The sequence below is a fragment of the Ochotona curzoniae genome, unplaced genomic scaffold (assembly GCF_017591425.1).
Source record: "Ochotona curzoniae isolate NIBS_2020 unplaced genomic scaffold, NIBS_Ocur_1.0 contig_46, whole genome shotgun sequence".
Classification (NCBI taxonomy): domain Eukaryota; kingdom Metazoa; phylum Chordata; class Mammalia; order Lagomorpha; family Ochotonidae; genus Ochotona; species Ochotona curzoniae.
The window spans coordinates 5,527,167-5,539,195 of record NW_024466340.1 but is presented as its reverse complement, the minus strand read 5'-3'; the positions used below and the strand labels follow the sequence as shown (position 1 = coordinate 5,539,195).

Here is a 12,029-nt window from a genome sequence, read left to right as displayed (position 1 = left end):
TCTTTCAGCAGTTGTCACAGTAAAGAATCATTACGATGAAGAAACCATCTTTTTTCTTCTTTTTCTTGGTTAGGAAAAGAGTTTTTTCATATTTTGTAGAAAGGTCTGCTATCACTTTAGTTATCATTTCTTTTTAAATTCTATCTTCTCTGTAATTGGCTTTAATATTTTTCTCTTTAGCTTTGATGTCCAGATTTTGTTGCCATCCTCTAAGTATAGATTTAATTTAGTTTGCTAAAATTTGTGAAATTTTTAAAAATAATTATTTATTTGAGAGAGTTACACAGAGAGAGGAAAAGAGAGTGCAAAATCTTCCATCCCATGGATCACTCAGTTAGTCACAGTGGCCAGGGTTGGGCTAGACTGAAACTGGGAGCCAGGAGCTTTTTCCAGGTCTCCTGTGTGGGAGTAGGGGCCCAAGGACTTAGGCTGTCTTCTGCTGCGTTCCTAGGCACGTTAGCAAGGAACTGGACTGAAAGTGGAGTACTCATATGATGCCAGAGTTGTAGGCGGCAGCTTAACCCATTACACTGCAATGCCGGTCCACAGTTTTTTTAAGGATTTGGTTTTTGGCGCCAGAATGATGCTGTAGCAAGTAAAGCTGCTACCTGCAGTGCTGGCATCCTATATGAGTACCAGTTTATGTCCTGGCTTCACTTTCAGTCCAGCTCCCGCCCAATAACGTAGGAAAAGCAATGGAAGGTGGCTCAAGTACTTGGGCTCCTGCCCCCATGTGAGAGACTCAGGAGAAGCTCTGGTTCCTGGCTCTGACCTGGCCCAGCACTGGCCATTATGGCCATCTCTAATATGTAGTTATATAAATATAGATGCCCTTTCTCTGTAACTCTCAAGTAAATAAATATATTTCTACTTCAAATACTTAAGTAAATCTTATTTATTTGAACGTCAGTGTTACACAGAGAGAAGGAGAAACAGAGTAAGTGAGATCTTCCATCTTGGGATTCATTTCCCAGATGTCTGCAATGGCAGTGCTGGGCCAGACCACAGCCAGGAGCCTGAGTGGCAGGGCTCAAACATTTCGACTGTCTGCTTTCCTAGGCCGTTAGCAGGGAACTGGAATGGACATGGAGCCTCTGGAACATGAATCAGCATCATCAGTAGGGGATGCCAGTATTACAGGTGTTGTGCCACAATGTCAGCCCTAATTTGTGAATTTTTTGTGTCCTTCATTAGTTCTGGAAAACTGGTACCTAATACCTTTAGATAGTCTGTCTCTTGTTCTTTTTCTCCCCCGTTTTCCAGATATTCCTATTAAATGTATGTCAGGCCTAATTACTCTGTGTACTTTCATATTTTCATCTTTTTGTCTCTGTGTTAAGGTTAAGTTTTGGATAATTTCTTAAGCTGTATTTTTAGTTTTCTTTAGTTATTTGAGAGGGTAGGAGAGAAAGAAAGACAGCTCTTTTATCTGCTAGTTTACTTCTGAAATACAACAGTTGAGGCTGAGCTGGGGAAGGAAGCCAAGAATCAGTAGCTCCATCCAGGCCTCCCACATTGTGGCAGCTCTCCAGCTAATTACTTGGGCTGTAACTGCTACTTCCCAGAGTCTGAGTGAGCAAGAAGCTGGGATTAGGAGAGGTAGCCAGGTGTCCAACTCACATGTCCCACTATCCTAACTGCCAGGCCAAATGCCTGCCCCTTCAATTCTGTTGTCTAGTTCATTCTTTTAATACTTCAGTGGTGTCTGACTTACTTCACCTGCTTAGCTTGTTTGATTTTTTTTTTTAAATTTAATTTATTTATTTGAGAGAGAACCAGAGAGAGTGAACGCTCATTACTGGTTCACTCTCCAAATTCAGTAGCTGGAACTGGATGAGCACTGGGCTAAGACTGACGTCAGGAACAGAAACTCAGCCAAGATCTCCCAGGAGCTGACAGGAGCCCATTTCCTTCCTTGCGCTGTCATTGCTGCCTGCTGGGGTCGGGAAGCTGGACTGAGGAGCCCACACCTGGTGTGAAACCCAGGCTCTTTGAAATGTTTAACCACTAGGCTGGACAGCTGCTCCTCCCTTTTTTTTTTTTTTAAATTTCAGTATCTGTCTTTTTTATTTTTTGTCTTCCTGTCTCTGCCTAATCTTTTGTTTTCCTTTGTAGTTTTTGTTGTATTAAACCTACTTAGCTTATTTCTGGTATCTAAAGTTCCTTAAGGTAGGGCTCAGCTCTTGCTTATATCTTCTGATTCTCATTCCTGATACACTAATTATTTCCTTGTGTTTTATGCCTTGGGACTAGGAGCTTACCTTTAAACGGGCTTTGTCTCTGGAATCCTGGGAGGGAGGGTGTGTCCTGCCGTAGTGGTTGGGTGGTTGCTCTGCCGGGTACTTCAGCAATTTCATGAGCTTGGAGTTCATTATGAGCTAATGTCTCAGTGTGCCACTTCTACACCATGTGGGTAGGGTCAATTCAAACTCACACCTGTCTGAGGATAGGCCATTATGTTCTACCTACAACTGCTACAACATCACTGTGTAATGGCCCAGCTGGCCCTCAGAGTCACAGATCACAGGGGGGCTTAGTGAATGCCAGCGTATTCACCCCTTGAGAGGCCTCACACTCCTAGAGTGAACCTTGGCTGCCCCTTCTCCCAGTTAAAGTATGTGTGCCTGTCACCCTTGAGAGCTGTAGATATCTGAGGTCACTTTGATTATGAATACCTCAGCCTCTCTCTTCTAGCAGTCTTTTGCATTATACTAGTCTCCATAGTCCCGATGCAGTCCCAGACAACAAAGGCAGCACACAGCACATCACTCATTTATGTTAGCTCTCTGGTTTCCAGGGAAACTGCTGTGTGAAATGAAGGTCATTCTCAGTGCAGTATAACCCTCCTCTCATGAGAAGTTGAGCACCTGGTTTCCCATGGAGTCCTCAGCCCTAACTTCTGGCCTAAGTATGTTAGTGTCTACCTCAACATTGAAATCACACTGTTACCAAGACTGACCATCCAAGCTTCTTGTCTGTTCACAGTGTCATCCTGTTTCCAACCCTCGTAGTTCCCCAGACTTCCTTGAGGGTCCTATTTTGCAGTAGGCATTAAAAGAAGTTTGTTTGGCCTTACAAAGCATGTGCAGATGCCTTTGTATGCCTAGATATTTATAGCAGGTTTTCAGAATATTTTATTTATTTATTTTTCTTTTTAATTTATTATTTTTATTTTTATTTTTACTGGAGAGTCATATTTACAAAGAGACGGAGAGACAGAAAGATCTTCCATCTGCTGATTCACTCCCCAAGTGGCTGCATCAGCCAGAGCTGAGCTGATCCAAAGCCAGGAGCCCCCCCACCTCGGGTCTCCCACATGGATGCAGGTTCCCGAGGCTTTGGGCCATCCTCTACTCCTTTCCCAGGCCACAAGCTGGGAACTGGATGGGAAGTGGAGCAGCCAGGATTAGAACCGGTACCCATATGGGATGCATACAGTGCATGCAAGGTGAGGACTCCAGCCATTAGGATACCACACTGGGTCCCAGATTGTTTTATATAAAGTACTATGTTGGAAAGATGTCTAAAACCACTGAAACAGCCTGAACTCAAACTCTGATTCCACTCCTTTCCAGTAGTATAGCCATTGGCAAGGAACTTGGTCTCTGAACCTACTCTAAGTTTTAGATGGGGTCTTAATGCCTCCTTCATAAGATCATAAGATCTAGTTATTGTCCAAGGAAACCTAAGATGCAGTCTCTCTTGGGGGACCACTGCCTAAGTTTTCAACTTCCTCTTTTGCTATTCCCAGCCACTCTTGAGCATAATAAACCTCTTATAAGTACCTTCATTGATCTTATTCTCTTCAGCTTCCATCCCTTCATACGGAGTGTTCCTTTTATTTAAAAAGCACTCTCATCTGCCTTCTAAACAAAAATAAATAAACCTTAAAAAAAAAAGCACTCCCTTCCCTTCCCCCAGCATTCCTTTACTCACCCTGCACGCTTAGCTTAGTCCACACTGATCCCCAAGCCTATAGGTTAGCTCCATGAGAGGGCTATCTTGCACTTGCTGGCCGAAGCTCTCAGCAGCCTGTTTACTTGTCCGAATGTTACTTGAGGGAAGGATTTTTGGCTGTTTTCATCATTGCTATAGTCCCAGCTCTTAATAAAGGACCTGGCACAGAGCTCAATACATGGTAGATATTATTCTTATCAGCACCTTCATCTGTCGTAATTCTCAAATATCTGATTGTTGTATAAATAACTCTTAAGTATGCCAAGAAGCTTAGAGTTATGTTACCAGACCGACAAGGGCATGCATTGTTTCAGAGCCACATTTCATGCCTTTATTTTTCACGTATTCAGTCATTTGCTCTTTTCATTCTAGGAACTAACCCAAGAGTGCGATGAAAAGAAATCCCAGTATGATAGCTGTGCAGCAGGCCTTGAAAGCAATCGGTCTAAATTAGAACAGGTAAGAAGCTTTTTTCTTCTAACAGTTTAGTTAAAACTGCCTGTGTATGTGCATTTTCACTATCCATTGTCAAAAGGATCCCGACTCTTTGTCGTCATCTCCTGGGTCTGTCTGAACTTCCAGAGGTCTTTATTACTTTCAACTTTCTTTGTGCATCCTGGATTTTCCACAGTTCAAGGCACCTCAACTCTTGCCGAATGTCCCACGGTGACCTTCTTGGTCACTTCCACTGTAACCCTCTTGCAGTTGACTCTTCGTAGAGCAACCAAAGAAGCTTTGCACTTGGAATCTGACCTCCACAGTGTGATTTGCCAGGTTCCACCCGTGCTGTGCCCACTGCAGAGCTCCCGCTGTACAGGCTGGCTGCCTTCCTGCACGACAAGCCCACCAGGCGTGCTTTCCCCACGGGGCTTTCGCTGTGCTTTTGCTTACACCTGAGCTGTTCTGCAGCCAGCTCTCTGCCTTGATCTTTGCTTCCCATCACTCAGATCTTAGCTAGGTGTCACCTCCTCCTCAAATTCTTCTCTGATCACTCTATGTGGGATTTTCTCCTTTCCTCTCCAACCTGTTCCACCTTGTCTTTCTCTCTAACGTCAGGCTGATCTTCATGACATTTATCCCATCTGTAATAACATTCAGAATGTTTCTGTTTGGATGAGAGTGCTGACCAGTCTGCCTTGGTCACCACTGCGTCCTCAGCACTTAGGGGACAGTGCTGGACATTGTGGGTGCTTAACAAAGGAGTAACCGAAGCTTTCGATTTTAAAGTGATATGCTTCATCTCTAGAAAAGATTATAATCTATTCTGTTGGAGTCAACCATATAAAATTGCCAATAGGGGATGAGTTGTTCTTTCTGCACGTATCCTCTCAATGACATTGCTCACTTGAAATTGTATATTGTAGGAAGTTAGAGGACTCCGTGAGGAATGTCTTCAAGAAGAAAGTAGATACCATTACACAAACTGTATGATTAAGGTAAGACAAAAGAAAGTGGCTGGGAGTGTCTTCTGAAGGCTTCGTCCATCTCACATGTCCTTGACACGCTTTTCCCACCAGAACCTGGAAGTTGAGCTTCGCCGGGCCACAGACGAGATGAAGGCATACGTCTCTTCGGATCAACAGGAAAAAAGGAAGGCGATTAGGCAAGTCGGGGGGGTGGTTGCTTTTACATAGTTACCGAATGTTTTCACTTGTTGAAGTTTTACAAATGAGGTACAATTCTACTAATAGATTATTTTAACAAGCAGTTACTAAGATATCTTTAAGATTATTAAGTATCTTATAGATGTCTCGTTATCTAAATAAAAATACAATTTTATTCTTTTGATACTTATCTATTTGAAAGGCAGAGTAATGAAGAAAGAGGCACATTTTTCCATCCACTGGAAAATCCACAAGTACCACTTCCCAAATTTCCACCATCATCAGGGCTTAGCTAGTCCAATGCAAGGAACCTAGGGCTCAGTTTGGGTCTCCTATGTTAGCAGCAGGAGCCCCAGTACTTGAGCCATCATCTGCTCTCCCAGCCGCATTTACCAGGGAACTAGATCAGAGGCAGAGTAAATGGGACTCAAGCTGGCACTCTGAAATGGAATGTTGGTGTGGCTTAACTTGTTGCATAGCAGTACTTGTCTCGGAGCCACACTCTATTTCTTATGTATTATCTTTGTTGTAGTACAATATATATAAAACATAAAATTTGCCACCTTAGGGACAGATGTTATGGTCCATAAGATTAAGTCGCTGTCTGCATTATTCCTTTGAATGCGTGCAGTGTGATTTACTGAAAGAGTTTGCGGGTTTTTCATCGCTGTAGGAGTTGATGGAGTAGCCAGTCCTTGTCATGTTCACTAGGTTCAGAGAGCTGACTTCTGAAGAGTGAGGGCTAGATGCAATTTAATGTTTATTTAAAATTTGTATCCTTCCTTTCCTGGAACTTCTGCAAAAACAAAGTATATTCAAGCCTCAGTTTCAAATTGTAAAGATCCTTATTTTCATAAATTGTTTACTAGAAGAGCTGACTAAACATGAGGAAAGACAAAATGTTTGATAATAGGTTTCCTTCTGACTATATAGTCCAGGGTTTGGGGTTTAGATAGGCATGTTAATTGATTATTAGTTGTCTATTCAAATCAGCCAAGGTACATTTCAACTAAATCATTCTGTTATCTCTTTAGGGAACAGTACACCAAAAATATTGCTGAACAAGAAAACCTTGGAAAGGTAAGAATTATTATTTATTTCTTAGATATGCCTGATTAAGACATTCAGTATATGATTATGGCATAGTAATTCTGTTAAGATTACAGTACACATTTTGAGGAGAGATTGATAGTGTCTTTTACAACTGAAGATGTTTCTTTTGGAATCTGATTTTATAAATGTCAAAGCACAAAGGATTTCATTTTTTTTTACGATTTATTTTTATTTGTATCGGCAAGTCAGATATACAGAGAGGAGGAGAGACAAAAGAGGAAGACTCCGTTCGATGATTCAGTACCAAAGTGGCCAGAATTGAGCCAACCCGAGGCCAGGAGGCTCTTCCGGGTCTCCCACACGGGTGCAGGGGCCCAAGGCTTTGGGCTGTCTTCCTCCTCCTGGGAAAGGCCATAAGCAGGGAGCTGGATGGGAAGCGGGGCTGCCGGCATTAGAACTGGCCTTCATCTGGGATTCCAGGTGTTCAAGCTGAGAACTTTAACCACTAGATACTGTGCCAGGCCCTTAGGGTTGTTTTTTTTTTTTTTTTTTAAGAAAAAAGATCTTTTAGTTATAAGAAGTAAAGAATTCATAACAACATTTTACACTACAATTTTCAAATGATTCTTAGATAACTTAGCTTATGTGTTTGAACTGATAAATTTTATACAACACAGATCTCATTGTTATTCAGATACTGATCTAAGCCCTTGACAAATATTGAATCATTGGTTCAAACACGTGAAAGGCATTGGTTGAGATACCTAGCCCTCCCTGTCTGCCAGAGTGCCAGGAAAGCTGAGATTGAATCTTGCTTCCTGAGACCTCAGAGCCCGTGCCAGGGGAAGGAGTGCCATGCCCGTGGGAGAAAGGTTTGACCACCAGGCCTTAAGCACATTGTGGCAGTCACTGAGAGGAACCAGCTTTGCTGTTTCTTGAGAAAAATGAAGACACATATCAGCCGTTGAGGGGAGGAGGCCAGTTGGCAGCTGACCTGGCCTGTGGTTCTGGACAAGCTTCTTCACTCTGATTACACAAAGGTGGACGAGGAATCTGCAGGGGAGGACCTGGATCTGTTCCGCCATCATCTTCATGGATTTTACGCTTGTGTTGTGTAATGAGACTGCACATCAGTGTTTCTAGGTTTTAGTTTCAGTCTCAAAAATTTGAGTTTTGTTGTTAGGTTTCCCAATGCAAATGTTAAGTTTGAAGCATCATAGGTGTTAGGGATTGTTTAGCTGTAATTTTTCTTTGAATTTACTCCATATGGGTATGTAGGTTCATTGCACAAATATACTTAAAAAAAAAAGTTGGAGGGCTCGGCACAATGGCTCAGTTGGCTAATCCTCCCTCTTCAAGTGCCAGGATTCCATATGGGCGCCGGCTCCTGTCCCAGCTGCTCCACTTGCAGCTCATCTCCCTCCCTATGGCCTAAGAAAGCAGCAGAAAATGGTCCAACGCCTTGGGATCCTGCGCCCACATGGGAGACCCTGAAGAAGCTCCTGGATCCTGACTTCAGATCAGCTCAGCTCCAGCTGTTGCAGCCATTTGGGGAGTGAATCAGTGGATGAAAAATCTTTCTTTCTGTAAATGTGGTCTACCTTTCCATTAAAAAATAAGTAAATCTTTTTTTTTTTTAAGTTCATTTATTTATTTACTGGAAAGACAGAGTGACATACAGGGAGAGATAGAGATCTTCCATCTGCTGGTTCACTCCCCAGTCAGCGGCAGCAGCTAGTGCTGGTCCAGGCTGAAGCTAGGAGCCTGAAAACTCCCTGCTGAATCTCCCATAGAGACAACAGGGACTTGGGCATCCTCCCTGGCTTTCCCAGGGGACTCAGCAGGAAGCTGGACTAGCAGCAAAGCACCCAGAGCTGTCACCGGCACCTCACGAGCTGTGGCCTAACCCACTGTGCCACAGCAAGGCCTAAAGAAGAAGTCCAGGAAGAGCAGCTAATCCTTATCAACGGTTACTTACCCGAAGATAGAGTCCAAATTTCTTCTTGATTCACCTGTTGACTAGTTTTGATCAGTTGGCTGTTATCCTTAAGTATCTTTACGTCCCCTAGATGGAGTATCAGTGGTATACTTGCATCTGTTGTCTGTATTTGTATCAGGGGCACAAATTGTTCTCTCATCACCTAATTAATTTTGAGACCATCCTACTACATTTTTTTTTTCTTTAAGATTTATTTATTTGGAAGACAGTTACAGAAGGAGGGAGAGAGCAGAGACAGAGGGAGAGACCTTCCGTCTGCTGATGCGTTCCCCAGATGGCCTGAGTAGCTCCCGGGCCAAGACCAGCACCAGGAGCCTGGAATTACTTGGAGTCTCCCAAATGGTCGCAGGGTTCCAAGCACTTGGGCCATGTTTCACTGTCTTTTTTATAGTCCTTTATTATTAGCCGTAACTGGCAATTGAGAAAGCTGAAATCCAGAGAAGTTAAATGTCTTGCTCGCAGTTAGTGGCAGGGCCATGCTGAACAGGTTAATCCTTTGACTGGCATCACTGGCATACTGGATTGGCTCTGGTTCGTGTCCCTATTGCTCCACTTCCCACCCAGCTCCCTGCTAGTAGCCTTGCAAAGCAGTGGAGGACAGTCCAACCCACCTACACAAAAGACTTGGAAGAAGCTCCTGACTTTGGATCGGCTCAGCTCCGGCTGTTGTGGCCACTCGGGGAGTGAACCATGGATTAAAGTTCTTTCTTTGTCTCTCCTCCTGTAAATCTTTAAAAAAAAAAATACAGTTAGTTACAAAGCAGAGGATAAAATTCAAGTCTTTTAACTTCTAAGATCTGCTTTTTTTTTTTTTAGAGTTTTTTTAAAGATTTTTTTAAATTAGAAAATCAGATATACAGAGAGAAGGAGAGACAGAGAGAAAGATGTTCTGTCTGATGATTCACTCCCAAGTGACTGCAATCATCTGACAGAAGATTTTCCTCTGTCTCTTTTCCTCTCTGTATATCTGACTTCGCAATAAAAATAAATAAATCTTAAAAAAAAAAAATTTTAAAGGCAGAATTACACAGAGAGAAAAATCTTCTATCTACTGAATGGCCACAACGACCAGAGCTGAGTTAGCCCTAAGCCGGGAGCCAGGAGCTTCTAGGTCTCCATGTCAGGACATTGGCTCTCTGCTGTTTTCCCAGTAGCAGGGAGCTGGATCAGAAGTGGAGCAGCGCATGTGGAATGCAAGTGTCGTAGGCGGCAGCTTTACCCACTTTGCCACAATATCATCGCCTACATTCATTTTTTTTCCACACCAAAGGCCTCTCCACTTTCTTAACTCTCTTTAGTTTTTCCCCTCTTTCTTCTCACATTTTTTTTACGTTCCTTTAAACTCTCCGTTGTCTTACATCTAACCCTAGTTTTTTTGTTTTGTTTTGTTTTTTTTAGGCAGCAGGATCAGGTCACTTTTATTAGGGACACTCTAACCTAGATGGAGTCGATGTCAGAGTGGCCTGAAGCTTGGGATACTGAATGTAACAACTGCACTCGACCCCCAGGCCCCCAGTTTTCCTATACCCCTCACTGGGTAACACTGTGGGAGCTGGGGAGATGACTGCCAGAGTGAGCTTCCTGAGGAGGTGGGTGGGGACCAGCCTAGAGGCCCTAATAGCTGTCGGGACTAACCCTAGTTTTGAGGTTAGGTCAGAGAAACTGGTTTAAGCTGTTGTTTGCCAAATGTATGAAACCTACCATACTTTGCTGGCTGTAGCACTGGAAGTAAGTCTCCGTGACTCCTGTTTAATATCCTTGATTTCTTTATGCTAGAAACTCCGAGAAAAACAAAAAGCCGTACGAGAAAGTCATGGTCCGAATATGAAGCAAGCCAAAATGTGGCGTGATTTTGAACTGCTGATGGAATGCAAGCAGCAGTGCTTTCTGAAGCAGCAGAGCCAGGGCGCCATCGGCCAGGTAATCCAGGAGGGCGGAGAGGACCGGCTGGTTCTCTGAGCCGGGCGTCACCCGGGCCACCGACACTCCCAGCCCAATCCCACGCTGTTTTCTTAAAAGTGATTTGTGCACCATTTTGCTTTCAGATTAGCCATTTATTAAGCTTCCTGGAAGATAAGGTAGACTTTAGTTTCAAGATATTTTTTAATATGAAATAAAGGCTTTTATTATTTTACTTAGTTTAGAAACCAGTGGTGTCTTCTGAGTTTTACGAGACAGGAAACTAAGTTTGCTATCTGTTACCATAAACATACGTCCATTAAGAAACGTGCAGTTTTAAAAAATGTAGTAACACATTGCCTTAATGTTTTTCTTAATCTTTTTTTTAAATTTAGAGGAAACTTTTAGAAACTAATAGCTCTTGTTTTGAAGAAACATTTATCTGAAGTTCAGCATATCCTACAGTTTCACTTCAATTTCTTTTTCTTCTGTAAAATCCAAGGAACTTTAATATTTTGAATAACATTTGTTATATTTGTTTAAATTAAATAAAAATAAAACATGGCACTTGTATCATAGTATTTAAAAATTGTGTGGTTGTGTGAAAACTCATCCTTTTTAATTAAATATTCACATTCTAATATTAAAGAATAATTATGTTTTTTTTACTACAATGCTATGATATATTTAGTAAGAATAATTGATAGAGTGGTTTTTTAAGCACAAAAAATTATCATAGAATGTAAATACATCTAAAATCACAGAATTCCAAGTGGAATTCAGTAGTTTTATGTGCTTAATTTCTACAAGGTTGATGATTTCTCTAGTTTTCCTTAAAGAAAGGTACAGAGATGTAAAGAAAGTTTATAATCTAAGTTTTACTACTTCATTTAATTTCTGTGTGTTTTTCAAAATACCTTGCCTTTATTTTGGAAACTCAAATCTCAAATATCCACTTAAGCTAGTTCTTTTTAGCTAACCCCAAAAAATGAAGAAAAAAAATGTAGTGAAGAAGGTTGTTTCCGTCCTGTGCAAAACTTACAAACATGGATCACTTTCTTCCCAGATAGTCTCTTAAATTTTTGCTTGAAAGCTTGTCTATTGGCAATCGAAGGACCTCACTAGTAAAAAAGGTTGTTGGGAGTTCTAGAAGCTAAAGCAAGAATGGGGTCCCTCAGACCAACAGAGAACTGGACTTGCCAGAAAAGAATGGAAAGTGACCTCTTTAACATTCAAGGAAGAAAAGCCACTTGGGCGTGAGTGGTTTGAATGTGCTCGTCCTCTCTTCTGGGCAAATGTGAAGCAGCAGCATCCTTGTTTGTGCCGTTAAGTCAACCAACGGATCAACCCGATATGAAAAGAGGAAAAGACTGTTTCAAAGTGTAGAAACGGATCCTGCTAACCCAGTTGTGGTGCCTTGGACATGAAGGTAAATCTGTCTGCAGTGTTTGTGGGCTTGTTCTCTTCCAGCCTGTAGTGACTGATGCTCCTCTCGCTGGAATAGGAATTTCTTCACA

At 42.2% G+C, this 12,029-nt stretch overlaps 1 protein-coding gene across 3 annotated transcripts in view; it reads left to right on the top strand.

The window, feature by feature from the left end:
- Positions 1-11,085, top strand: part of IFT81 (intraflagellar transport 81) — a 120,489-nt gene extending 109,404 nt beyond the window's left edge. For 2 of the 3 annotated variants that reach the window (XM_040987024.1, XM_040987025.1), the window contains exons 15-19: positions 4,330-4,416; positions 5,322-5,393; positions 5,475-5,560; positions 6,596-6,641; positions 10,390-11,085. In XM_040987024.1, the coding sequence (XP_040842958.1) occupies positions 4,330-4,416; positions 5,322-5,393; positions 5,475-5,560; positions 6,596-6,641; positions 10,390-10,572 (474 nt within the window). In that variant the 3' untranslated portion in view covers positions 10,573-11,085. Of the gene's footprint in view, positions 1-4,329; positions 4,417-5,321; positions 5,394-5,474; positions 5,561-6,595; positions 6,642-10,011; positions 10,050-10,389 lie in introns of those variants that run through there. The other variant, XM_040987026.1, reaches the window with a different exon arrangement.
- The last annotated feature ends 944 nt before the right edge of the window (positions 11,086-12,029 follow it).